The 27,606-nt window shown below is 51.0% G+C and overlaps 3 protein-coding genes across 13 annotated transcripts in view; 2 read left to right on the forward strand and 1 right to left on the reverse strand.

Annotated features, from left to right (window-relative positions):
• The first annotated feature begins 151 nt into the window (after positions 1 to 151).
• On the forward strand, positions 152 to 7,764 carry Ap1g2 (adaptor related protein complex 1 subunit gamma 2). Its single transcript, XM_057785700.1, has 22 exons — positions 152 to 318; positions 691 to 892; positions 1,373 to 1,497; positions 1,632 to 1,773; positions 1,888 to 1,984; positions 2,141 to 2,217; positions 2,343 to 2,438; positions 2,953 to 3,033; positions 3,315 to 3,413; positions 3,549 to 3,604; positions 3,761 to 3,874; positions 3,985 to 4,125; positions 4,198 to 4,252; positions 4,333 to 4,455; positions 5,020 to 5,109; positions 5,198 to 5,325; positions 5,556 to 5,660; positions 5,986 to 6,112; positions 6,195 to 6,330; positions 6,927 to 7,090; positions 7,401 to 7,499; positions 7,580 to 7,764. The coding sequence occupies exons 2-22, from the start codon at positions 692 to 694 to the stop codon at positions 7,679 to 7,681; spliced, it is 2,358 nt and encodes a 785-aa protein (XP_057641683.1). The 5' UTR covers positions 152 to 318; position 691; the 3' UTR covers positions 7,682 to 7,764.
• A 1-nt stretch (position 7,765) lies between these two features.
• The window catches only part of Thtpa (thiamine triphosphatase), a 47,391-nt gene continuing 27,550 nt past the window's right edge, over positions 7,766 to 27,606 (reverse strand). For 4 of the 10 annotated variants that reach the window (XM_057785710.1, XM_057785707.1, XM_057785706.1 and 1 more), the window contains 2 exons: positions 10,492 to 11,043; positions 7,766 to 9,367 (listed from right to left, as the gene is read on the reverse strand). In XM_057785710.1, coding sequence (XP_057641693.1) covers positions 9,240 to 9,367; positions 10,492 to 11,038 — 675 coding nt within the window. In that variant the 5' untranslated portion in view covers positions 11,039 to 11,043 and the 3' untranslated portion in view covers positions 7,766 to 9,239. Of the gene's footprint in view, positions 9,368 to 10,491; positions 11,044 to 11,148; positions 11,482 to 11,508; positions 11,710 to 27,606 lie in introns of those variants that run through there. The other 6 variants (XM_057785704.1, XM_057785711.1, XM_057785709.1 and 3 more) reach the window with 6 other exon arrangements.
• The window catches only part of Zfhx2 (zinc finger homeobox 2), a 36,571-nt gene continuing 21,908 nt past the window's right edge, over positions 12,944 to 27,606 (forward strand). The window contains exon 1 of one of the 2 annotated variants that reach the window (XM_057785699.1): positions 12,944 to 13,181. The gene's annotated coding sequence lies outside the window, so the exon portion shown is untranslated. Of the gene's footprint in view, positions 13,182 to 14,555; positions 15,018 to 27,606 lie in introns of those variants that run through there. The other variant, XM_057785696.1, reaches the window with a different exon arrangement.

A 27,606-nucleotide genomic window follows, 5' to 3' on the forward strand; every position in this document is an offset into this window, starting at 1 on the left:
GGACTGTCATCTCTGTAGGGTGCGATGATTTCAAATTCAAGCTCTCTTGAGTGTCACCTAGTAGGGTGGGTGAAAAGGGAGGCCTCCTGAGGAGCCACGTTGCTGTAATCGTTCTAGGCTCCTTTCCCAAAGTGCCAAAGACTGAGGCCAGAGGTCAGAAATCTCAAGGAAGCACGGTTGGGCGGCCCTAGAGGGGCGGGGTCCCGCGGTAGAGGCGGGGAAGAAGGAAGGACCCGGACCAAGCACCATCCCCAGCTCTGTCTCGTACCAGGAAGTGCTGGGTGGGGGGGAGAGAAGCAGAGTTGACACCGAAGCCAGGTGAGGTTGGGACCGGGAAACTGATGTCACCTGAGATGGAAGGGGAGCAAGAAATCTCGCAAAGGATATAGTGCAGGGATCCAGAAGGAGAAACTAGAAATGAGAGATCAGTCCGGGAAGGAAAGCGAGAAATGTACTAGGCTTTAGCGCAAGCGCAGTAAAAACAGACACGGGGTGGGGCAAGGACGCCTGCGTAGTGGGAATGTCCTTGCGAGGCGGGATGGTGGCTCTCAGATCCAGGTGGGAGGTAAAAGTGGGCACAGTTTTACGGTGGTGGTGGGACGCAAGCTCTTAAAGAACCTGGCACAGGGCGATTCTGGCTACCTGGCTGGAACATGTTAAAGCCTTTTCACTCCCGGGCTCTGCCCTCAGGATGGTGCCTTCGTTGAAACTTCAGGACCTAATCGAAGAGATACGCGGGGCCAAAACTCAGGCCCAGGAACGGGAAGTGATCCAGAAGGAGTGTGCTCAAATTCGGGCCTCCTTCCGCGATGGGGACCCCCTGCAGAGGCATCGCCAGCTGGCCAAACTGCTCTACGTCCACATGTTGGGCTACCCCGCCCACTTTGGACAGGTACTGGCCTGAGATAGCTCCAGGATTTGAAGAAGATGACCAGTGGGCCCCTTTGCGTATCTGTACCCCATTTGTGTTTCTCCAGTTTTTTGTACTATTTTGAGAAAGGTTCTCTATGTAGCCCAGGCTGGCCTTAGAACTGGCGAAAAATCCCTACCTCCGTTTCAGTGTTGGGATTTCAGGCATGCCTCATTCCGCCCAGCTAAATCTTTTAGTTTCTGAGCCTTTTATCCATTACCCTCGTGGTGATTCATTAGCCAACCCCGTTCTTAGCACCTTCCCATCCTCTCCCAGCCTCACTCCTACACAGGTCCCTGAAACCTGCCTGCCATCATCTGGATCTCCACTTAGGTTTCTGGTTAAAGAGAGCGTGATGAAATATGATTTCTCACAAGTTAATCTGGCCTTAAGAAGGATATGGCTGCGAAATTAGTGCTGTGGTTTCACACTACCCTTCCGGCTCTGCCTCCTCCCCTGTAGATGGAGTGCCTGAAGCTGATCGCCTCCCCCAGATTCACAGACAAGAGGGTGGGCTACCTGGGGGCGATGCTCCTATTGGATGAGAGGCACGATGCCCATCTGCTCATTACCAACAGCATCAAGAAGTGAGAGGGTTCTGGGGCACTTGAAATCAGGGCGTTGGGAGAGTGGGAACTGCAAAATTCCAGAGGGCTGCCTGCTACCAGTACTGGGAAGAACTAGTTTTCCTCTTGACTGGCCATCCTTCCAAACCCTACAGTGACCTGAGCCAAGGAATTCAAGCAGTTCAAGGTCTGGCCCTGTGCACTCTGAGCGCCATGGGCTCTGCTGAGATGTGCCGGGACCTCGCCACTGAGGTGGAGAAGCTGCTCCTGCAGCCCAGCCCCTATGTGCGGAAGAAGGTGGGATGCAGACCGCTAGGCACTTGCCTCTCCAGAAGGTGTTCCCAACCTGCCCTGTGGGAGACGTGTGGAGTCTAATTTCGTGACCCTATCTGAGGCCCTTGATTTCCGCAGGCTGTTCTGGCCGCCGTGCACATGATCCGGAAGGATCCCGAACTCTCCAACATCTTCCTCCCGCCTTGTGCCAAACTGCTCCGTGAGCGCCATCACGGTAAGAGCACAAGGCCCTCCACTATCCACTTCTGGTCTGGCTCTGAAATGACGTGAGACGCAAATCAGGAAAACCCACTCCATGGACAAGGGTGGTGCACACACACAAACTGTCCCACGGCCTGGCCCACCATTCACTGCCCCGCCCTGACCCCAGGCATCCTGCTGGGCACCATCACGCTGATCATGGAGCTCTGTGAGAGAAGCCCTGCAGCCCTCAGGCACTTTCGCAAGGTGGGCTAGTGAAGGGGCAGGCCGCGGGGCAGGCAAGCGCGGGTGGTGGGTGAAGAATCGGGACTGATGGTTGAGAAGAGAAGAGGCATGCCCAGACAAGGCTGCCTGTGCGCTTCTCCTTCCAGGTAGTACCCCAGCTGGTACAGATCCTCCGGACTCTGGTGACAACAGGATACTCAACAGAGCACAGCATCTCTGGTGTCAGCGATCCCTTCTTGCAGGTAGGCTGAGGCTCACTTGTATCCCCCAGAACAGGGAAGACTTCACAGGAACACCATGGCCAGTAGTCACATCCCATTTTGGCACAGTCCAAGTGACAAGCTCAGGATTGCTCTAGTCACCCTAGGACTGGGGGTAGAGAATGGAAGGTGATTACCGAAGAGTCAGAAAATCAAGTTTGGTAACCAGTTTGGTTCCAAAGCCAGGTGTGGTGGCACATGCCTTTAGTTCCAGCACTTGGGAGACAGAGGCATCTATGCAAGTTCAAGGCCAGCCTGGTCTACAAAAGAAATTTCAGAATAGCTAAGGCTGCACAGAGAAACCATGTCTTGAAAAACAAATCAAAAAAGGCCTGTTCCAAACTCCCCTACCTCTACACAACTCTACCTCCTGCCAGGGGCCAAGGGATTTGTAGAGGTGAGAGGGAAGGGTGGGAAGTGGGGGGAGTCAGAGCCCTCACCGTGTTGCCCACAGACCCATGGCATTATCCTCTAAACCCCTCTCATCCAATCTCAGGTCCAGATACTTCGTCTCCTTCGGATCCTGGGACGGAACCATGAAGAGAGCAGTGAGACCATGAATGACCTGCTGGCCCAGGTGAGAGGCACCCCTTAGGCATGTGGCTTCTTAGGGTCCCTCATCCCTGAACTTCCTCACATGACCTTTATCATGCAGAGGTCATAATTGCCTTTCTGTCCCCCTGAAACCAATGAATTCCATGAAGGAAGGACATAGTGTGTCGTTATGGTATTGTCCCAGTGTGTAGGTAGGTCCTAACATGATGGAGTCCAGGGAACTTCGTTAGGGGCTGAAGGATTCTAGAAATCACAGGGAGACTTGAGCCCTGTGCTGATATGCCTCTCCCACCATCCACACAGGTGGCCACCAACACAGACACCAGCCGAAATGCAGGCAATGCTGTCCTGTTGGAGACAGTGCTGACCATCATGGACATCCACTCTGCAGCGGGCCTCCGGGTACCGTTATATCCCCATGTGCTCTCCAGCCGTGGCTCCACCTGCCCAGCTGTTCCTGGTCACACCCACCATGGAGGAGATCCCATTGAACAAGTGGCTTCTTCCCTGACTGCCTCCACCTTCTTCTTCCCATAGGTTCTAGCTGTTAACATTCTTGGCCGTTTCTTGCTCAACAATGACAAGAATATTAGGTAACAACCCCCAGTGTCTGGCTAGACTGTCGCACTGCACATCTGGCCTTCTGCATTCCTCCATCTTGGCCCACCTAACTCTTACCTGTACCTGAGCAGCACAGGGTGTCCAGGCAGATGACCTCATATGGCATGGTCTCGCTTTACTCTGACCAGGTATGTGGCACTAACATCGTTGCTTCGGCTGGTGCAGTCCGATCACAGTGCTGTGCAGCGTCATCGGTCCACCGTGGTAGAATGTCTCCAGGAAACAGATGCCTCCCTCAGCAGGTAAGCAGAGGGAGAAGGGGACAGAGCAGAGGACACACAAGGTGCCTGAGGTCAGTGGAGCTGGAGCCGGGTAACCTGGGCCATCTGCCTGGACGCCTCTCTCCTGCCAGGCGGGCCCTGGAGCTGAGCTTGGCCCTGGTGAACAGCTCCAACGTACGAGCCATGATGCGGGAGCTGCAGGCCTTTCTGGAATCCTGCCCCCCTGACCTTCGGGCTGATTGTGCTTCCGGCATCCTCTTGGCTGCGGAGAGGTGAGATGACAAGTGTCTAGGAGTCAGAGGGTGCGGCCTGGGGAGGGATGCTGATGAGTCACGTCCCCCTAGGTTTGCTCCAAGCAAGCGGTGGCACATAGACACCATCCTGCACGTGCTGACCACGGTGAGATGGGGTAGTCGGGGAGTTGGGGAGGAGCGGGCAGAGCTCACTGCTCTGACTCGGCCACATCTCCGCGTCTCCAGGCAGGCACCTATGTGAGGGATGACGCGGTGGCCAACCTGACCCAGCTGATTGGGGAGGCCCAGGAGCTTCACGCCTACTCTGTGCGCCGCCTCTACAGTGCCTTAGCAGAAGACATCTCCCAGGTCTCACTCCCCTTCCCCAGCTCCGGCTCACCAGCCTTTCCAGCACTAGGATTTGAGTGGTTTTCCTCCTAGCATAGCAGCCAGAAGTTGGTCGAGAACAAAGCCCACCTCTTGCTTAGGCTTTTATCCTGGCCCTGGTGCCTACCGACTGCAACTACAGATACAGCTTTCTTCCTCAACGTTCTAGAATGCCGACCTCCCAGGCAGTCTTCAGGAGCAAATGAGATGTATTAAAGCTTGGCGCATATATTCATTTCTGTTATTACCTTAATGCTGGGTGGATTAACAGGTGTCAGCTGATATCTATAAATCCCCTCTGTCAACTTTAATAGAGTGGGTAGAAAGCATCCCAGTTTTCTTACAGAAAGAGCCTCTCAGGGCTCCATCATGTGACAGGCCATGTAGTTTCGGTGCTTGCCCACCAGAGGGCAGTAGGAACCAAAATGCCAAGACAGCCTGCTAACAAACTTAACCCTTCCCTGCCAACCCCACCATCTTTGTACTGTAGGGTCTAGAAGAGAGGAGGCCCCCAGCTAGCTCAGCCGTGTCTCTTTCCCCACGCAGCAACCACTGGCTCAGGTGGCAGCCTGGTGCATCGGCGAGTATGGGGACCTCCTACTGGAGGGTAACTGTGAGGAAACCGAGCCTTTGCAGGTGAGAGCTGAGAAGTGGGAGGTACCCTGGAGAGGACTCATCAGGACAGACGTGGCCTGTGGGCATGACCTGTTGCCCACTTCTAAAGGTAGAAGAGGAAGAGGTGCTGGCGCTGCTGGAGAAAGTGCTGCAGTCCCATCTGTCCCTGCCAGCCACCCGAGCCTATGCTCTCACAGCCCTCATGAAGCTCAGCACCCGGCTCCCGGGAGGTAACAAGTAAGAAGGAAGTCCCAGGCCTCGAAAGATGTCCCTTCATTGTGGCTCCTAGTCTTTGAACTCTCCAGGAACACACCCCTCTCTCCGGCCGCCTAGTCCTTAGGAATCTGCTTTTGAGCCACATATATTAGATGTCTCCTTACTCTGTGAGGCTTCCGCTTTCCCTCTCGTCCTGGAGGGAAAGAGCAAGCCGACTGCCATTGCTTCTCACAGGCCACGTTGTGGCCCAGTCATATCCGCCAGGTGGTCTCCATCTATGGGAGCTGTGTGGACATAGAGCTTCAGCAGCGGGCTGTGGAGTATAACATGCTCTTCCAGAAATATGACCACATGAGGTATGTGAGCTTCAAACTCCGTGCTCCCCAAGTGCTCCCTTCTAGATAGCCTTGCTCTCTGTGGTGAGCACCTCCCATCCATAGCTGACATTGGTCTGGTTCCCAGTCCTCATCCGCTGACTAGAGACCGGCAACAGTGCACTGTCTTAGGAAACCAGAACGGCACTTGTGACCCTGCATGCGACCCTACATATGACCCTGCATGCAACCCAGCATGCGACCCCGCTTGCCCAGGGCCCTCTTCTCTGTTCTCAGTCCTTTTCCCAAATGCTTCTGTGCCAGCGTAGGGCTCACACAGAGGGACCCTTGCATTCCATCCCCTCAGGGCTGCCATCCTGGAAAAGATGCCTCTCGCGGAGCGCAGTGACCCTCACGTTGATGAAGAAGGAAAGGAAAACAAAGCCAGGGCCCAGCTCTTGGAAGCGTCAGCCCCTGTCCCCACAGAGCCCCAGGTGAGGAGGCTGGAAGACCTGAGTAAAGAGGACTTCTGGGGGTGTCCATGCCCTGCCATGACCCCCCTGCCCTTTTTCCCAGGCCACTAAGCTCTTGGATCTGCTCGATCTCCTGGGTGACACTCCTGAGCATGATCAGCACCATCCTCCTCTCGATCCTTCCCCCGGGGAGACCTTGGTCCACCTCCTGGACCTTCCCTGTGCACCTCCAGCCCCTGGTAAGCCTCAGCAAAGGGAGTACATTAGAGAGGGTAGCTGAAAATGTGTCACTCTGTCTGAGTCAAGGACAAAGACACCATCTCAGTAGGCAAAGCCTTCATCCCATGCCAGTTCTGTCTTGGTTCTCTAGAACGACCTTCTTTGTCGTAGTTCTTACCCCAGGCTGCAGGCCTATTTCTGCTCCAAGCTGTATCATATCCCACTACCCACTCCACTGGCCCCTTCAGCCCCCAAATTCTTCCACCTCAAACACTTGACATTTCATGTTCTTTCCCCAGCACCTCAAATGACTAGCTCATGCTCACTCTTTAGACTTCAGCTAAATGTCAACCGCCTCACCCTCTCTCCCCTGCTTAACTTAGTTCTTCCCAGTTACTTTTGACTTCTTGTCTCTAACATCATGGCGATGATTATCTTGCATTTTGTTGTTGTGTTGTGTCCCCGTCCCCACACTAGACAGTCAGCTCTCACCTCAGCTTCTCATTAGAAAGGGGGCAGTGCAGAGCCAAGATTCGCTTGCTCCATTTTGATCGGGTGAGTGGATAGCTGTGCTATGTTAAGCCTGAGCACTGAGCTGCCTCTCTCCCTTCTCCAGCTCCCATCCCTAGTCTCCGAGTGTTCGAGCGTGAAGGCGTCCAACTGGACCTGACCTTTGTGCGGCCCCTGGAAACCCCAGCCTTGCTCTTAGTCACTGCCACCACCACCAACTCCTCGAGGGAGGACGTTACCCACTTTGTTTGCCAGGCAGCTGTGCCCAAGGTTTGGAAAAATAGGGTTCAGCCATGTGTGGTAGCTCATGCCAGTAATTCTAGTGCTTGGTAAGTTGAGGCAGGGGAATCACTGTTTGAGGCCAAGTTGGGCTACTTTGTCAAAAAGAAAGAAGAAAAAATTAGGTTTCAGAGGTGGTACAGGCACTCTCAGAGAAAAGACCAGAGAGTAGAGAGGTGGGTGAGAGGCCGAGGGAAGCAGAAAGGGGTGATGTGGACAGTTTGGGAGCCTCGGAGCGTGGAGGACTGCCCGAGCCCAGCCAGAGGTCTTACTATGCTCTGCCCAAACCTCCCATTTTCAGAGTTTCCAGCTGCAGCTACAGGCCCCCAGTGGGGACACAATTCTAGCTCAGGGTGGCCTTCCTATCACCCAGCTCTTCAGAATCCTCAATCCTAACAAGGTGAGTTGTCAGACCCTGTGGACAGGAGACATGGGGACAATCAGGGCCCTAACCCTCCCTGGTCTCTGCTTTGTTTGTAGGTAATGCTGCGACTAAAGCTACGCCTCACCTACAGCCACTTTGGCCAGCCGGTACAGGAGATCTTCGAGGTGGATAACTTGCCTGTGGAGACATGGCAGTAACTTGCTGTGGTCTGTGTCTGACCTGGGTGTTACCAGGCTCTTGGTATCTTATTCAAGGAATGGAAATAAAGGCACTCATAAATTGCAAATAGCAAGGAAACTTTATTCAAAAGCGGTGGTGGTACAAATCATAAATACATTGCGAAGAGCACCGGCCACAGAACTCGAGGGCCCAGGGTTATTGCCTGGTGCTTCTTTAATGGGGTCTTAGGGGAAGGAGTTCATTGCTAAGTGGCATAATTTGAGTGGTTCTCTATTTTGATTGACAGGCTTGGATTCTGTAAGCTTTTCCTCACTGTTCATGACCCTTCCCATGATGCATCTGGTTTTTAATCATGCTCATTCTTCATAGGCACAGGATGATAAATAGGGGGTTCTCCTTAAAAGTTCACCCAAAAGACACAGTCTCCCTTACTCTGCTTGCACTCAAAACCCAAACAGCTCCCTGCTTTCTGTATGCGGATATGTTCTAAAATATTTGAATGAAAACTGTCCGCCGCAAAGGGGAGTTTTTGGTGGCTGCTGGGGGAGGAGAGACTATTCCATTGTTTGAAGTGGGACACACATGCCACTCAGGAGGGTGCAGTGGGAGTCCTAGGTGCACTGTAAGAAGGATGCGGGGACTTAGTTGCCATCCTAGGGTGCCAATTGCATCCACTGTTAGATAGAAGTGTGCACGGCTCAAGCCAAGTGGAGTCCTAGATTGTTAAAACGTTGCCTCCTTCCTAACTGCCTTAGCTCACCTGAAATCTGTCCGCACCCTCAGCTGGGAACAAAAGCCCTGAGGGCTAACAGCAGTAACAGCAGGTGGCACTCTGGCCCTGTGTTTGTCTCTGCAGTCTGAGAGACTGACAGCCTATGAAAGCTGAGCAGGGCAGAAAGGCAGGTTTTGACCTAGTGAGAAAGAAAATGTGTAGGGGCGAGGGTAGAGCCTTCTCCACAGGATGTATGACTTCCTAAGACCCCAGGAACCCGTCTCAACAATGATTTTCTTTCTCCCCGTCTCTGGGTTGGAGAGCAAATTTGTCTCTAAACTGCCACCTAGGGCACTCTACCCTCTGGGCACAGTGGCAGACCTAGCAGAGTTCTGTATCTCTAACATAAGTTCCCAGCCGTTTCCCTGCCTTGTTGCTATTCCCTACCCCCCAAGGCAGGGGAATCCCTGCTGCTTCCCGCATCTCTAACTCAGCTGTAAGGCGGCTTCAGAGCTGCTGGCAGAATCAATGGCATCGACCACGGGAGGGGGGGTGGCAAGGGATTTTCCTGTGCTTAACTACTGATCACAGCTAAGTGGAAATCCTATAAACACGAGCGGAAATCAATGGAGGCTGCTTAGCGGCCAGGGGAGAGGGGCGGCCCACAGATTGCATCTGACGGATGAGGGAGGCAGTGAGGGAGGGCTCAAAAGAAGGGCAGCTGAGGATGGGTGAAAGACCAGGCAGAACCGGAGACAAAAGTGGCCCTGTTGGAAGGGAAGGGCACGGTGGGTCCAGGTGTGGGAGGCAGCTTCGGAGAGTTCCCTTCCCTTATAGAGAGTGAACCCTGCTCCCAGAAACTGTCAGGATGTCGAGTCCCCCGTGGCTTCACTGCAACTGTTTGCCTCGAGCAGGCGCTGATAGTCCAGGGGCTTGAAGCGCTGTAGGTATACCATGAGCTTGGCAGGTGCCGTCTCCTGTGCTGGCACTCCTGCAGGCAAGGGGACAATGAGGGAAGAAACAGATGCAACCACTGAACACGCTTTCGCTTTGCTCCCTGCCCACCCAGCCAGGACTCCAAAGTTTGCAACACAGTATTAAGAACCCAGATGCCACCCAAGCAGCCTATGTCACCCACTCCGCAGGTGGACCGCAGAGGTGTGAGCCCAAAGATTTACGCGGTTGTGTGGCTGGCAAGTCATGCCTGAGCCTCTCCAGCCGTGAGAAATGATGGGGAGGTGCCCTGTGCCACCAAGACAGGGGAGCCAACCCCATTTCACATACCACCTCTCTTTCCCAATCAAGAGTCCCGCCCATCTAGGCAAGCCCGAGTTCGCTAGCTTGGTGATGAAGCACACGCGGGGAAGTACAGAAGAGAACCAAACGCTATGGAAAATGAAGAAGAGGAACTGTGGAGTGGTGTTCACAGCATCTCCTTTCTAACCACCGGCTGCCAGTGTTGTGAATGGGCATTGGCATGCTGACCCACAGCGGGGAAACTAATGCCATGTGTGGTTTCTAAGTCCCCTAGGGCTGTCCGGACCTGTGGGGTGCACAAACCCTGAAGTGTGGGGCCCAGCTGTCTGTGTCAGAGCTAAGCATGGAAACAGAAAAACCTGCCAAGTACCCCCCACCCAGCCCCACACAAATATAATGTTCTTGTCTTTATTCCAAGCCAAAAGCACAGTCCAGAGGGTGTGGCTACCTCCACCTGCAATCCCAGCACTGGGGTGGATCACAAGTTTAAGGCCTTATCTGGGCTACACAGAGGACTGAAGAAAAAGCCAAGGGGATAATGAGGAGGTAGGAAGTTCAAAGAGAAAACAGAAGTTTATGGAAAGGCCTGATACACAGAACTAGAGGAAATAAATCAGGTGATAACGAGGATAAAGACTGGAGACAAGAATTAAATCCAAATTAGCTACTATGGAATAGAAAGCCATTTTACAGACGTGAAAACAAACTGGACCTTTGAGAAAGTCACCACAAAAAAAAAAAGTTCCCTTATAAAAATGATTCGGACTCCCCACTATCTATGGCTCGGCAGCAGGGGCGGGGGGGAGTGGTCTCCAGTGAGGTTAAATAAGAAGTAGGGGCGGCATCAGAGAGCCTCACCAAGCAGGGTGCTGAAGCTGAAGATCTTCTCTAGGGCAGCTGGTACTTCTCCCTTCTCCCGCACCATGACCTCTACCTCACCCACAGCATAGCCGAAGTCTGTTGAGTCCAAATCCACTCTGAGCTTCGGCTCCTCTTCACTGGCTCCAGACAAGGCCAGCCTCCAGGAACTTCGCATAGTCACGAAACTAGCTACTTCCTGCAGTTTCAGGGAACCCAAGACAGCAGCCACACCTGCAGTCCCAAGCTCCTCAGCCCCGAGCAGTTCAAACAGCTGGGCCACAATGGCCGATTCCGATGTGAGCTCCACATACTCGTTGTGGGATCCTGAGATACCTGCTACTCCAGGGCATTTGAGCTCCCATCCACTACCTTCTCGTTGTCGCAGCCAGTGATCAGACCGCATAAGGCTTAGCTCGGAAGTGTCATAGTAGGTGTCTTGGAAGGTGATCCGGTGCTCCAGGGTGCCCCCCAACTCCTGCAGTCTTTCTTCCGTGTCAGGCCCTGGAGTAAACTTTCGCTCCACTTCAATCAAGCCCTGGGCCATGTTACCTGCAACACAGGTTGGCAAAGAATTCACTGTGTGCTCAAGGGTACGATTAGTCAGCAGAGACCGCCCCCCCCCCTTAGTCCTGGGTGAATTTAAGAGGCAAGCACATACACTGTCTCAGAGCTCTGCCTCAGGGACACAGGGTTCTACTTCGAGATTTCAGCGTGCTGCAATGATAACAGGTCTCCAGTTAAAAGCTAGTACTGATAATGTCTTCATCCCAAAGGCTCGCTAGAAAGCAGGCCCTGATGCTGACGACCTTTCCACATCTTTTCTCTACACCTTGCCACCCAGGCCAGTGGTTCAGTGCTCGGACTGTCCTGTCATTCTTCGCACGGCACCGACCAGCTGAACCTCAGAACTCTCTTCAAGACCCCAGGGTCTCCCTCTCCTGGGACCCGGAAATGGGGGAAGGGAACCCACGCTACACCCGCGAGGAATGCCGGGAGCAGTCTCCGGCTCCGGACCTTGGCCCTGGCTCTTCACGCGCGGGTCCGGACCTAGCACCAGCGGCCATATTAGACCGGTGTAGCGGTGCCGATGACAAGCTAAGCCCGAGAGGTCTGTTAGGTTACGTGCGACCCAACCCGGTAGGCAAGAGGAGCGAGACCATCCTCTCGCCCGCTGCTCATCCTGAATCCTTCCTGGAGCCGGGGCATGGGCCAAGATCTCGAGCCTCAGCGTGAGCCTGGCATCCTGGGCCTGATGCATGATGGGAGATGTAGTTCCAAGGGGCACCTCACCTTTCATGCCCACCCGTCGCTATGGTGATAAGAAACATGCAATTAGCGTTAACCAGCGGGGCTCTACCTGAAGCTTAACAGGAGGAGATTGGGGGTTGGCTAACGTGAAGAGGAGAAGGCAAGGAGCTTAGGCTCCAGACCCCAACCCCTCCCAACGTAGACTGTGGGTGGGCCCCATGAGACACAGCCACTCAGATATTGCAGTTTATGGCTGCCCACTAAGGGCTGGTCAGTGGTAATGGTCTGGCGCGTGAGTGGAGTAATTCAGTTTAGCCACCTGGAATGTTTTTATGATTTTATTCTATTTTATTATTTTATTTGACACAAGGATCTCATGTAGCCCAATCTAGCCTGAAACTCCTGATCCCCCTTAGAGTGAGTGCTGGGTCATATGTGTGAGCCACCATGCCCTACCTCTATCCTGGAGTTTTAGAAGGGATCTAATACAAAATGGTACGAATGATTAGGATAAAGCCGAGTAGGAAACTTTCTATCAGCGGAGGAAGTGATATTTTGAATGTGAATTAGAGATGTGATGGAGAAGCTGGAGCGATGGGTCAGCACTTAAGTAACTTGCTGTTCTTAATAGAGGGCTTGAATTACCGTCCCAGCACTTATATGGCGGATCACAGCCCCTGTAACACAGTTAGAGGGGGATCTAAAGCCTTCTTCTGGACTCCTCAGGTACGACAGACAAAGCGCTGAATTTTTTTTTTTTTTAAAAAAATATTTCTTATGGTTTATTTAACTTTATTTTATGTGCATTGGTGTGACGGTGTCAGATCCCCTGGAACCGGATCTTCAGACAGTTGTGAGCTGCCACGTGGGTGCTGGAATTGAACCTGGGTCCTCTGGAAGAGCAGCCAGTGCTCTTAACCGCTGAGCCATCTCTCCAGCCCACACTGAAATTTTTTTAAAAATTAATTCTAAGCCGGGCGGTGGTGGCGCACGCCTTTAATCCCAGCACTTGGGAGGCAGAGGCAGGCGGATCTTTGTGAGTTCGAGACCAGCCTGGTCTACAAGAGCTAGTTCCAGGACAGGCTCCAAAACCACAGAGAAACCCTGTCTCAAAAAAACCAAAAAAAAAAAAAAAAAAAATTAATTCTAGAAGAGGAGGAGAAGAAGAAGAAGAGAATGTAATGGGATTTTGATTGTTGGAGACCTGGGTAGAAGTAACTGCCTGAATAAAAGGACCAAAAGCTAGCTACAGCACCTAGTTCAGTATGGAAGCAGACAATGGCTTGAAGTACGGTTGAGTGGCAACCTGAAAAAAAGCCACGAGTGAATGTCAGGCTAAGCTGCCCATTTCCAGCAGTCTTGAGCACACACATCTGTACAGGCACACATCTGTAATGCCAGCATCTGGGACGGCTGAGGCAAAAGGATCACAGCTTGAGGTGAGTCTGAGCTACAGACTGATTTCCAGGCCATGCTGGGCTAAGGGAAAGACCTTGTCTGGAAAAGACAAACACAAAAACAAAAATAAACGCAGACATGGGAATTACTCTCTGTTTGCTCTCGGAACCTGAGACGGGTCCTTAACCTTACCCTGATCCTGTAGTGTATTTGTAGACCTTAACTTTGTCTCTGCCTCTGAGCGAAGACACTGCTAACTTCTCGACTTGCTTCCTTGATAAGTGTCAATGCGACACCTGCTCCCTTATGTCTCTATAACAACCGGGGAGGAATTATGGGAAGGTCCCTGGTTTACAAGCATGGCATTTTGAACATGGGATGGCGTTACACTAACTGCTACTTCTGGTCTACTGGGTTGGATCTTATAGAATACAGAAAATATCAGTGCTTTCTGGGTCAACAAAACTGAAAAGTAAAGAACTGAGTGGGAAGGAAACACCCCCGGACCCCAACTCTTCTCATTAGCTCGAAGCTCATCTGTTGTTTACTGGACTCCAGCAAAGCTCAAGGTTGACTCTGCTTCACTTGGTAGACCATTGCCCTTGGACATGCCACTCCACCTCCCCAAGTCTGCTTTTTCAGGGTTCTGCCTCACAATTAAGAGGATTGAAGATACATTAACAAACTCAACTGTTACATGGTAGAAACTCAAGATAATGGTTTCTTTCCCACCCTCAATTTCAGGAGTTTCTGCTATTGTTGTCCTTTAAGAAAAATATGCCCTATCAGCTAGTTTAGGCTCTGAAATCAGAACACTGACATTTGCATAATGGTACTATAGGTTTTTGGCCATGCATTCTTGAACTGGTAAGACTTGGTTTCCTCTACTATAAAATGAACTCCTGCATACTGTGTTTTAGAATCTTAGAAACTGATGAGCTGACAAGCTGAAGAGAAGGAACCAGAGCCTCCCCTCTCCCTACCCAATCGGGGGAGTGCAACTGAGTTGAGAAGACAGCCACCCTGGGAGACGTCCAAGTAATTGTTATGAAAGAGAAGGTTCTAGTAGTCAAAAGGGAAACGGATAAGGCTAGAGATGAAACAATGATGGATCTCCGACGGTTCTGGGCAGCTTACAGAAAACAGCTTGCTCTAACAGTGATTTAAAACAACACACTTATGGCTTGTGTAAGGAGGATAAAAGAGGAGGGGACGAGTGTTTAAAGGAACGTGCCCTTTCTGCAGGAATAGAGCCGACCCAGCGCCTGAGTCAAGGCGGAAGTCGGGTGGCAAGGTTGGCCAGCCCCGCCCCTAAGATCCTGGCCCCTCCCCTGCTCAGGTCTTTGCCTCCTGGGACTGGGGCTGACTTGGCGCTAGCCGTCTATAGAGGGCGGAGGCCTGTAGACTACAGCTCCCGGCATGCACTGCGGCGGGCGGGTCGCTGCACCTGCTCAGTGGGGCTGCCCCGGGCGCCTGGGTATTGATTATTCCATTGTGTGGGACGCCTCGACTCCAGCCAGTGAATGAGGCGGAGGAGTGAGGGCTAGAAGGAGGAGGGCGAGGAGGAGGAGGAGACAGGGAGCAAGCCAGTGCCCTGGGTGAATCAATGGAAACCCACTCACGAAGCCGGGAAAACACTTCAGCCGCAGCCAAATAGCATTGATTATTTTCTTTCACTTCCCTCACCGCCGTGAATTTATTTATTTTTCCATCTCCGTCCCCGACGCCCCGGAGCGAGCGCTGAAGGGAGGGAGGAGGAGGGGCAAAAAGGAATCAACACATCGGAGAAGTCCCTTCCAAGAGCCGCCCCCTCCCCTCCCCGCCTCGCGCTGCTTGGCGGCCGCGGTTCGACTCCCGTCCCTGCTTCCAGCTGAGGTGTAAGTGCATCGATTTCCGATGCTGCTGGGTTGGGTTTTTTTTTTTTTTTTCCTTTTCCTTTTTTTTTTTTTTTCTTCCTCTGCCTCTCACTCTCCTTCCCTTCCATGCTCTTCCGAATCTCGAGATCGAGAAGAGAGGAGGCGCTGGGAGACTGCTACTGGAGGGGACGGAGAGGGACGGGAAGGGGCTGGGGGAGGGGACGCGGACGGACAGACAGCCGGGACGAAGAGGACAGGAGTGTGGGGGAGAAAGGGCGTGCGAGCCGGAATGGGGAAGAGAGGTAGGGGTGGGGAAATGGAGAAGAGAAAGATATGGGCCAGCGGGACAGACAGGGTAGCGAGAGCCTAGACGTACCGCGCCGAGCTGTACCAGGAGCGGGGGTTCCTGGAGGGAATGGGAGGCTGGGTGAGTGCAAGGGCTCTGAGCTATAGCCGGGAGGGGCCTGCGGCGCAGAGGAGCTCAGCTGGCTGCGGGATGGGGGAGAAACCCGGGCGGGAAGGCTGATGGATGGGCTAGCGCGCCGGGGTGCTGGGTGGAAGGGGAAGTGGATACCTTTAATGTTCGTTTTTGCCTGAAGTAGGTGAGGGGAGCCCCATTCACAGTGAAGCGTGCCTGCCCTGCTCCTCCTGCTACCCCGACTCGCCATCCGCTTTCCTATACCCCTCATCATTTTTTGAGCTCTGGACCACGCTTCTCACTGTGCCTGCGTCCCCACTGATCTGTGGTTGTGCCATTTTTCACTTGGCTCCCCACCCCATCTATATTCAGTTCCGTGTGTCACTGTCTTGACTGTGACACTCTCATCCGAGTGATCCTTACCACATACCCCTGTCCCTATGTGTCACGCCTAAACTGACTGACTGACTGGTCGGCCATCCACGGCTCTCCTTCAGGGTCTGTCTGCACAACGGTGGCCTTTCCAGCTACTTTGGAGTTTGCTTAACAGCCATGACTGTGGTAGTCTACCGTCGGGATCCTGAAAAGTAGGGGATGGAGGGAATGTGTCTACCCCTGATGACTCCAGTGCCCTTTCAGCGTGGGCATGACAGCTTCCTGCTCGCCTTCAGCAGGGAAGCCTTGGAACTTCTGGCATTGTTGATTACCTCGTTTGCCATGTGCCTTTGGGTCTCCAGTGTGTCCTCTGCCTTTCCACCACTAGCCTCGTCCTTGCTGACTTCATTTTCCTCCCTTCCCCCACTCTACCATTGTATATATATTTTTATCTCCCAGTTTATCTCACCCTGTTGTCATATCCTTGTATCTGATGAACTAACTCCCTTGCATAGTCTCCATCTTTGTTCCCCGTCCTCCTTAGTCTACCAAAGTTGGGTTTTGTTTGGTTGTTTGTTTGTTGTTTTTTATCCCTTATCCTGTCACCCAGCGTTTTAACCCTAGCAGCAGCAGATGCCACTAGCAAAGGGCTGATTGAGAGATGTGGGTTATGTTTTGTGAAGGAACATAAAAAGGCCAAGAAATCAATTTAATGGGCTTCCAGGGGCGTGTAACTCCTTCATCAATCAGTTCCATTATGTCAGCTAACTGTCAACTTTAATTTTGTAAGGGGATGTTCTCTAGCTCCACCCCACCTGACTGCCCCCGTCCTTCAGTTCCTTCTAGATATCAGTGGCCTTTTCCTCACTTTTTAGTTCATTTTCCTCATGGGAGCCTGCTATTATTCTCTTTGGACTTAGCAACATTCTTTATGAGACAGGCTTTATTATTCTCAGAAAACCTACCTTATGCAAGGGCCGTGTTCATTCAGTCTAAAGGATGGTAAATGTGGGTAGGGGACTTGGAGAGTTTATCGTAGGTTTAAACCCATCATTATTTTTCCAGACTCCAGCAGCTTAAAAGGATAAAAAGATGAGGTAGATATGGGCAGCTGATGGACGCGGGAGAACACATGGGTTAAAGAAATGCATGGCCAGAGGAAATGAAGAAATATATACGGAATGAGGAGGAAAAGGGAGGAACTGAGAAGCGATTAATGAAAAACTGAGATGATTAAATAAATGAGTGGATAGCTGTACAGGAGAAAAGAGAAAGACTAGAGTGTTCCTGAGGAGGGGTCAACAAAAGCAATATGAAACGAGTCTAGTGGTAGAGTGGGGGAAGGGAGGAACTGAGGACTAAGATGAGGTGGAACAGAGTATGGTACAAAGAAGGTAAAGGGGTGGCGAAGGCAGGCATGCTGGAGCAGATCAGAGCCGCACAGAGCCCTGGAAGGGAGAAGAGGAAAGAGTGGGGCATCAAAGGAGACAAATGCCTCCAGTGCGCAAGACCAAGGCAAAGAGGGAGCCCTGCAGGGGGTGAGCAATTTGGAAAAAATGGCTCCGCAGCCTACCACTGGGCCCTGAAAGAGAGATGCTTGTGAGGAAAAAAATTACAGAGATGAAGAGAGACAGAGAATCTCACCAGCATTCATTCCGTCAGCCCCATCAGTCACTCTGTATTTTATTGCCAAGCCAGGAGAACACAGCAAAGAGATGAAAGAGTAGAATTCCCATTTACTTCAAATGACAGGAACTTGAATCTTCCCAGCCCCCTGAGAACCAAAGACTTCAAGCCTCTGATGTCATAAATTGCTGGGTTGCCTTGGCAACCTGACAGGGTCCCTCCTCCATGATGTCAGAGGCAGCTGGTGTTGCCATATTGAGACCCATATAGGGACAACTTGCCCCTCTGCATCACATGTGGCACTGGGGTCTGGATAGAATCATGTCTGTAAGGACTCCTGTCTGTAGCAGTGACTTTGCTTCTCTGGAGCTAGCTATTCTTAGCTCAGGACAGTTGTCACAAACTACTTTGTGAGTGTCAGAGGCTTGCTAGATCCTGACAGAAAGAAGCAAGAGGAAGTGACCTCAAGAGGCAGTGGGCATCGAGGTTGAGATGGCAGGATAGAGAGGCAGGCAAAAAAAGGAAGAGAACTAAAAATGACAACCACAGAACAGGAAAGAAGACTTTGTGAACCGGAAGGAGAACTGCTTCTGAAAGCATCACAGGGGACTGGTGTGGGGTTTAGGAGGGAAAGCCAAAGCTGGGAATTCAGAGGACCAGAGCAGAGTGTAAACTGAGGCCTGCATAGAATGTGGAGGAGAGTGGGCTGGAGGGCTGAGACAAGGTCTCACTCTGTAGCCCAGGCTGACCTGGAACTTGAGATTCTCCTGCTACAGTCTCCTAGGTTCTAACATTTTGGGTCTGAGGCACCATACCTACCTCCAGTTTCTAATTGCTTTGTCACATTTCGCAGTGTCTGTCACACAGATATTCATAAACACCTGTTGAGCAAATGTTCAGAGTCTGAGAGTTGTCCTGACTCCCGTCCTGCCTCCTAGGCCTCAGTCTACATACATAGCCAAGTCGGGAAATCAGAAAGGCCAGCAGCCCGAAGAGGGGCGGTGTTCAGGGCTGAAGGCAGCCAAACTAACTCTCAAGGCGGACCTGGGAAGTCTATAAAGATGAGGGGAATGAGCCGTCCAGGGAGCCCAAGGAGGATACAGAGGACAAAGAGGCAGATTCCAGAAAAGGCCCAGGGTGTTTTTCAAAGGGAAGGCAAATATGAAGTAGAATCTTCACCCCATTCCCTGTCATGAGGCTAAAACTGAATCAGCCATACTCAGACACACCGACACACAATGACCACAAAAGTTCATAAATCAATACAGACCCACCTTAGACACCTGTCTTACAGGGGTTACAGGGACGTGAACACTGACCACGTGGGTCAGAAGATAAGAGATAGGCATTAACTGCTGCCCAAACCTTGGGGTAAACAACCCTGGAGGAAAATACCTTAACCTCTGACTGCTGATTGTTGGGAAAAATCGTGAGATACAGAGCTCACTTTGAGTGTCAGAGTGAAGCTGCAGAAAGAAGCCTTCCAGGAGAAAGGGGCCTCAAACCAGGGCCTTAGGACCTGTCCTGTTCCTGCACAAAAGAGGCAGAAGACCCTGAATGAGATAAGGAAGCTGGCAGAAGAGACAAGGAAGAGAGAGTCTGGCTTATAATAAGCAAGCCCTGGCAGCAGAAGGGGTGGAGGTGGGGGGTGGCAGTGAAGGGGGAGGGCAGTGGCAGCTATGTGTGCTGTCAGCAGCCACCCCAGACTTGGGCAGCTCATATTTTGCAGCAGGTGACAAGCTGTCGACACAGCGGTCCTTTACCTCACTGTTAGAAACTCATTTCATTGATTTTTCCATCTTTCTTCTCAGACTCCTCACACTAAGCTCCGGGCATCCCACTACCCGCTTTCCCAGGGCCCCTGTGCTCTCTGGGAAAGCCTCAGTGAACTCACTGCCTACCAATCCCTTTTCCACCCACCCCGGGCTGGGAGGCAGGGGTGAAAGAGATCATGTCCAGACGGTGGATCTCCTCCTGTGTTAAGCTTTACTGGTGGGATGGGGAAGTCTTCGTCTTTCTTTTTTTAGCTTTTTCTTGAGACAAGGATCTGCTGTCTAGTTGAAACTAGGCTCGCTCTTGCTACAAAAACCAGGCTGGCCTTCACTGACAGGGATACTCCTACCGCAGCCTCCTGAGTCCTGGATTCTTTATCTTTTGGGCGGGGGCCTCACGTAGCCCTCAAACTCACTACATAGCAGTGACTGACCTCGCATTCCTGCTCTTTACTGCCTCTCCCTCCCAAATTCCAGGGTTACAAGCAAGCAGCATTGTGCACGCAGCTTCTTTCCTTTCCGTGTCCTGTGAAGGCAGCTCAGCATCCCTCAGCATACTGGAGTTTCCTCCCGTGCTTGAGCAGGAATACAGGATTGGTTCAGAACTAAGGTTCAGGCCTTGGAATTCGCAACAGAGCCGTCTACCAAAAAGATGTATGCATGGGGACATGCACCGTGAGGAGACCATATTGTTCAGGGTGCGCACATAGAGGGTCTGTAGCACGCAAGCGCCAAGCTGGTGGGACTGCATGGCTGTGGGCCGTACATTTGTAGTGTAAGTGTGGACATTTCCCCAGTGCGGCCTCCAGTCTCAGCCAACGCCGCTCTCCCTCTCCCTCTCTGGGCTCGAGTGAGAGGTCAAGCGTTGTTTGCCGGTCATCTGGCTTCTTAATGAAGGACGGCAGAGGACTGGACTGTTTCCTCAGAGGAAAAACATGGAGTCAATTCCTTCCATACTCAAAAGTGTCGTCCCTTGTTAGCTATACAAGCCAAAGGCCCTCTGCCCCTTCCCTCCAATCCTCTCATCCAGTCTCCCCTCTTCTCCCCCAGGCCTCTTTCCTGCTTTATAGCTACCTCATCCCATGTTTGGAAAATGGCCCTGCTCAGGTCACAGGTACTCTTCCTCCACCTCTGGCTTCTTCAGACTCTGCAGTTTCTACAAACCCAGAGATACATCCTGGTGCCTTAGGAACTGAAGTGCGCTGGAGAGTGGGGGAAAAAGAGCAGATAAGAAAAAGCAACAGTCACAGTGGCCGCCAGGACGTGGGCCTGTGTCTCAGCACTTGTGAGTGAAGCAGGGCTCAGAGTTCAAGGTCACCAGCTACAGCGGGGAGTTTGAGGCCAGCCCGAGACTCTTGAAAAAATTCTGGACAGCCTGGGCCCTAAGAGTGGGATAAAGATGGAAGACGACGTGACTTTGAGATGAGAGGGGTCCCACAATTTAAATGAGAAAGGAGGGAGGGTTGTGTGGACAGAAACAGAACCTCGGAGAGAGCGGATAGTCTGAACCCTTCCCTACCCCCCATGCAAGCCAGACAGCCCAAGAGGAGGGAGAGGGCCTTAACTCAGCTCCAGGTCAGTCCTGAGTTCGAGCCATGCTGGTGATGACCCTTATGGGAGGAACTGAAGTGGGAAATTAACCAATATAATGAAGTCACTGATTTTTGTTTGTCTTTGCTGGTTTCCCCGGGAGATTTAGCCAGACAGGGCGGTGTGGGGGAGGAGAAGGACATCAGAGGTGAAGGGCAGGGGAAGGGTGCCAAAGAGGACAGAGAGAAGGAAATGTGAAGGACAGAGGACAGGCACCCTACGGAAGGCCATGAATGGAAGTAACGCAACCCAGAGCTGAAGGCAAAAGGAGACAGCAGAGAAACATAAGAAGCAAGGATAGAGGAGAGAGATGGACAGAGGAGAGAACAGTGGGGCCCGAAGGAAGCCGGGGAAAGGGCGACAAGAGAGGTGGAATGTGGTGGCGAGCGGGAGGGAAGAGCATGGCCAGAGCTGCGAAAGCTGCAGCTGGTGGGGCCAGTGGGCGGGGCCTCATCTCCATCTCTAATGGCTGTGAAATGAGGTTAGCTCCATTAGAAGCGGCGAGAGTGTAACGAGATCACACTCATTAGGGCTGGGCCATCCAAGTAATTACCACCACCCCAAACACTGCGCCAGCCGCCAGCCGGCCACCAAGCACTTGCAGGCACACACACACACACACAGCGTACCACGATGCAGAAGGAAAGCGAGGGCCAACAGCCCTGTGAGCCCCGCACTTTAGGGCATGCCTGCCTGAGGTTAGCACATTCGCTAGCCCCCAAAGAGGCGCCCCAGTAGGCCTACACCTAGGCCGCCTACCCCACCCGCCACACACACAAAGAGCAGTCATTTCCAACATTCCCCCATCAGGAAGTAAGGTGTGTGCCCAGAGAGAGGTGGCTGGCTATTTTACCGATTGATCACACCCAAAGTGGTAGTCTTAGAGGGGGACAGAACTCCGTGACATACCACTTGCCATTCTTTAGAGCGTGTGAAAAGACCTGATATGAGGCTTTAGGCCACACGGCTGTGGTCCTTTCCATACCACAGACTAGAACCAGAATCCGATAACAGGTCTGTCCCCAAGTCTGGGTTGTTTTGTTTTGTTTTTTGTTGTTGTTGTTGTTGTTGTTTTAAAGTAACATCATATTGCTTGATGGAGTTCATGTGCTAATATGGATACACATGTAGACTTTTCACTTGTTGAAAATTATCTTTTCTTGTGTGTATATGGAGGTCAGAGGTCAACTCTGGAGTCAGTTCTCCCCTTCCATCTTTATGTAGCTTCTTAGGATCAAACTCAGGCTGTCTAGCATGTACCGTCTGATGAGCCATCTCTCCAACTTTGAATTTAAAGAGACATAGACCTCATTCAGAGAGCCCTCCCCTAGCCCCAGCTTCCTGTACAGACAGAGTGACCACCCTGCACCTTCAGGCCCAAAGAGGAGCAACAGCACACGCACCATGGCAGAGGAACAGTTCAAAGAGGCTAGTGCCAGTGGTGGCGCCACCTTTGATCCCAGCGCTCCGGAGGCAGAGGCAGGCGGATCTCTGTGAGTTCAAGGCCAGCCTGGTCTGCAGAGGGAGTTCAGGGCATCCAGGGCTGCACAGAGGAAAACAAACAAAAAAGGCCTCTTCAGACCGCATGCCAGCCAAGAGCAGAGGCCCTGTGGCCAGGCCACCCAAGCTCCAAGTACATCCTACTTCATATCGTCATCATCGAAATGGCCTCACTATGTAACTCTGGCTAGCTTCAAACTCACAGTGATACCCAGCCTCTGCCTCCCTAGTGTTAGGATGCCAGGGTTAAAGGTGTGCGCAACCATGCTGGCTACTTCCTTTAAAAAGAAAATATACATTTATTTGTATATAGGTATACATACAAAAAAGCATTTGTGTGTGGGTATATAAGCACACGAGGGGGTGCACACACACAAACACACACGGAATCATCTGTTCTCTCTCTCCACCTTCTGGGTCCCGAGGACTGAACTTGGGGCATGAGGTTTGGCATCAAATGCCATTACCCATTGAGCCATCTTGCTGGCCCACGACTCTGCTTTCTAAAAGAGACTTTAAAAACCACTGACCTCTCAGTCTGTGTCCGTGTTTGTGGACTGGGATGAAGAGGTGTCTATGCTGCTGTCAGACAGTAGTGGACAGTCAGGGTTGTGATGCCTGCCGGGGCGTCACATGGTCCCTGTCACACAGCAGACGTTTAAAGATGTTGGCTGTTGTGACCAGGAATGTATCTCAGTGGCTGTGTGCCTGCCTAGCATATACCAGACCCTATGCTAAAGATGTCAGCATTGTGATTACTATAGCTACAGGTGGAGCATCCTCAATTAGAGAGACAGAGACAGCGCACCGCAGTCTAGACACGAAAATCATGGTGTGTGTGTGTGTGTGTGTGTGTGTGTGTGTGTATAATCTTTTAAACATACAGTGTCACTTAGGGGTTCTTGATATTACTGACAGAAGAATTGAAAAGCAAAGCTGGGAGCCGGGCGGTGGTGGCGCACGCCTTTAATCCCAGCACTCGGGAGGCAGAGGCAGGTGGATCTCTGGGAGTTTGAGACCAGCCTGGTCTACAAAGTGAGTTCCATAACAGCCAGGGCTGTTACAAAGAGAAACCCTGTCTCGAAAAACAAATAAATAAAAAACCCCAAAAGGAAAATAAATCAAAATGGTCTTAAAGCTTGAGGCCATTTCATCAAATGTGAGAGAAAAATGAGAGGCCAGGCGAGCTGGAAATCTGGGCTAAGAGAAAGGGGTGGGAAATAAGAAGAGCAGTGTGCCTTTTGAGTATATAGATCAGCTGTAGGTCTGCAAGCCACTGTGGATGTTGGAGGACTTCAGAGAAAACAGTGGGAAAGCCCAGAGTTAGAGCAAGCCCTCTTAGGATGTTGGCAGGTGTCCAAAGAAGAAATAGAAAGAAAAAGTTAGACTTTTGAGCCAGAACTCAGGAATGCAGTCAGGCTCAGCAGTGAACATCTGTAAGCAGCTGCCTTAAAAGAGGGGCTTCTGGGACCTACAAGTAAGGTCCCATAGAAGGGGTAATTCTCCCGTTTCCTTAGCTCGTCTTCAGGTGAATCCGCTTTCCTAACGGTTAGTATCCTGGTGAAGTGATTGACAGGCTTAAGTTGGATTTAAGGAAGAGGGCAAGAGCCTGCAATGTTCTGATATTTAAGGCAAATCAGAATGTCTCGTCTCCACACAGGGCCAGAGGAAGAGCTCAGATTACATTCCTCTGAACTAGAAGGTGTGTGGTCTTTAACAAAGTTCTGCTGTCTCCACCCTTTCCTAAGGTAATGGAAGGTGGAGTCCATCTTAGAGCTCTGCAAGCCTGCCAGTGCCTAACATCAGCCAGGGGGATATTTGGTTTCGTTTTGGTTTGGTTTTTAAAGTTTTGAAAGTTTGTTTCTTTTTTGTTTGTTTGTTTGTTTCATTTTTTTTTTGTTTGTTTGTTTTGTTTTTCGAGATAGGGTCTCATAGCCCTGGCTGGTCTAAACCAGGCTATCGTTGAACTCACGGTGATCTGTATGCCTGTGTGCACGTGGGTGTGGATGCTTGTTCTGGAGCCCCTGGAGCTAGTTACAGAGGATTGACGCGGCTGTGTGGATGCTGGGACTCTCTGCAAGGACAGCAAGTGTTCTGAACCACTTTGCCGGCTCCCCGGCCCCAGAAGGAAGAGGAGAGTTCTCCACAGCATCAGAGTGCGAGTGTGTTATGCCTGCGTTCCACGCACAGTGTAGGTGTAGGCGGTACTAGAATCACAGCGCTGCTCAAAAACTCATTTAAAACATTTTGGACTTCCTCTTTTGGTTTCTTATTTGTTTGAGACAAAGCCTTTACAGTAGGCTAGACCCAAGTTCACTGTCCAGCTCAGGCTGGCCTCAACTCATAGCAATCCTGCTGTCTCGGCCTCCTGAATGTTGGGACTATAAGCATGGGCCACCAAACCCAGGAGAGTTTGATTTGTTTATGTCATTCATTGCTGACTATTACCCAAGACCCCATGCATATAAGGCAAGCACCCCACTATAGCATATACCCACCCCTACTTTGGATGTTCAGAATAGATACCCAAACTGTAGTAGTAGTTGTAATATGATTTACTTATTTATTCATTTATTTAGTAGTGGTTGGGATTGGGATTGAACCAGGTCCTCATGCATGTCAGGCGAGTGTTTTACCACTGAGCTGCATCTTCCTAGAGCTGCCTTTTGTACATATTTTTTATTTATGCATTTATTTTTGGTGTTTTGAGCCAGGCTTCTATGTAACTGTGTAGTCAAGGTTGGCCTTGAACTCCTGTTCCTTTTATTTCTGACTCCTGAATGCTAGGATTACATGTGCACACCACCATGCTTGGCACTTTTTATTTTGAGATAGGGCTCCACAGTTTTTGCCCAGACGGGCTCAAACTTATGATCTTCCTGCCTCAGTCTTCCGAGTAGCTGGGATTACAGACAAGGCTATTATAGTAGTATTTAAATGACATTATTACGTCACATAAATGTAGACAGAAGTTTCTGTCCCTCCCAGTCTTGCAGCTGTTCAGTCCCAGAGAAACACAAAGAGGCTTATATTTATTATAAACTGGTCTCTTAGCTCAGGCTTACTAGTAACTAGTTCTTACAACTTAAATTAACCCATAATTCTTGTCTATGTTTTGCCACATGGCTTAGTACCTTTTCAGTGTAGAATTCTCATCTTCCTTCCTCTGCGTCTGACAGACTGGTGACTGTTCTTGATAAAACCTTGTAATATTTTCCCCAGACACATATGTTAATTTATGGTTCATTTCTGAGATTGGGGGTGTTAGTCTCAGTATTCCATTACTGTACAAATCATATCCTCACAAACTATGTTAGCCACATACAAACTCACATCAAATTGAAGAACCAGAAAAACCTGAAGAGACCTTACAGTCTTCCAAGCTCAAAGAATCTTTCAGAGATACTTCGTGCCTGGATCAAGCATGGTGGTGAGTCTATATTTAAGGGCACCAGCCTCTGCCTCCTCACTTCTAAGTGCTCCTACGAGAGGGTTCTTTCTGAGCAGCGTTCGTGTTGCCTTCCAAGCTTGAGGCATGCGAAACATGTGGCCTTCTGAGTCACTCCAGTGCACACACAGAGGGAGTCGAGAGAAGGCTCAGAAGCTATTGGTACTGCTGTTCTTCCAGAGCTCAGTTCCTAGTCCCTGCATCGGCGCAGCTGTCAGGGGCTCCACCTCCGGCCCCTGGGGGAACTGACACTTTCGCTCACCCAGCAACCTCACACACAGACTTACACATAGACATAAATACATAGTCTTTAAAAAATGGTCATACAGACCTGTGCACCAGAGCGGCCCCATGCCCTGTCCTAGGACATCTAATACCCGGTTGGCATGCTCTTCTCCTGGATACTCACCCCTACTAGAGGTGAACACACCTCAGAAAACCTTGTCCCTGATAGTGTGTGTGGTGGCTTCAGCCCACAGCTGCCCTTCCCCCTTCTCACCCGCCTCCATCTTCCTCTAAGTCTTCCCCTTTTCTCCTCAGATCTCGCTGGCTTCTCTCAAACCTGCCCTTAAGCTTCTTGCAAGGTATAAAAGAGCCTCCAAGTAGCCTTCCTCACACTAGGGACGGCCCACCACCCAGTCTAGAAGACCTGCAGTATTTGCATATGCAAATCAACCTGCAGCTCACCTCCACACCTTGGCCTCCATAGCCTTCTGCTTATTCCACTTTCCTCCGCACTCACTTCCCTCTCCCTTATACAGAGTAAGCACTTTTTAAATATTCATGAAGATGGGCCATCAGTGGGAAGGTGGGTAGAATCACTTGTGCTGGGATAGTGCACTTGCATTTCCCTTCTAAATTCAAGGTACGATCGGTAGAGAGGAATTATCATTTTAAATGTGACGCAAGCTGGGCTGATCCAGGCCTGTGATCTCTGTGCTTGGGAAGAGCACAAGTTTTGGGCTTGCCTGGGCCACAGAGTGAATTCAAGGCCACCCAGAGCAACTTAGTCAGATCCTATCTCAGAAAATAAAGAGGGCCAGCAAGAAGTACAGATCGGTGCATAAAGGTACCTGTTGCCAAGTCTGTGGACCCACATTGGGAACCTGCATCTACACACACAGAGAGAGACACACAGACACAGAGACAGACACACACATACACACACACACACACACACACACACACACACACTGAGACACAGACATACACACACAGAGTATATAAAAAATATTTATAGAAGATTGAAATTTCAGGGGCTGGAGAGATGGCTCAGTGGTTAAGAGCACTGACTGCTTTTCCAGAGGACCCAGGTTCAATTCCCAGCACCCACATGGCAGCTCACAACTGTCTATAACTCCAGTTCCAGGGGACCTGACACCCTCACACAGATAGATATACATGCAGACAAAATACCAATATACATAAAATAAATAATAATAAAGCTAAGACAGAACATAAAGAATATATTTTTTAAAATTGAAATTTCCTTTTAAAAAATAATAAAATCAAAGGAGGGGTTGGCTGGGCATGATGGTACAAACATTTAATTCTAGTACTTGAGGACAGCCTGGTCTTTAGAGAGAGTTCCAGGGCTACATGATGAGACCACGTTTCAGGGAAGAAAAAGGGGGGGGAGGGGATGGCTCAGCAGTTGAGAGCACTAAGCACTTACTGCTTTTGGAGAGAACCCGGTACCCACCACCTATGTCTGCGGACTCACAATTGCCTGTAACTCCAGGGACCCCATGTCTTTGGTCTCCACCAGCACCTACATTCACACACGTGGGCACACACGTGTACAGAATTAAACTAATAAAAACAAACCTTTAAAATAAAAGGTCTGCATATGTAGCTCAATGGGAGTACGCTTGCTTCTTG

Source organism: Chionomys nivalis, chromosome 12 (genome assembly GCF_950005125.1).
Source record: "Chionomys nivalis chromosome 12, mChiNiv1.1, whole genome shotgun sequence".
NCBI classification, from domain to species: Eukaryota; Metazoa; Chordata; class Mammalia; order Rodentia; family Cricetidae; genus Chionomys; species Chionomys nivalis.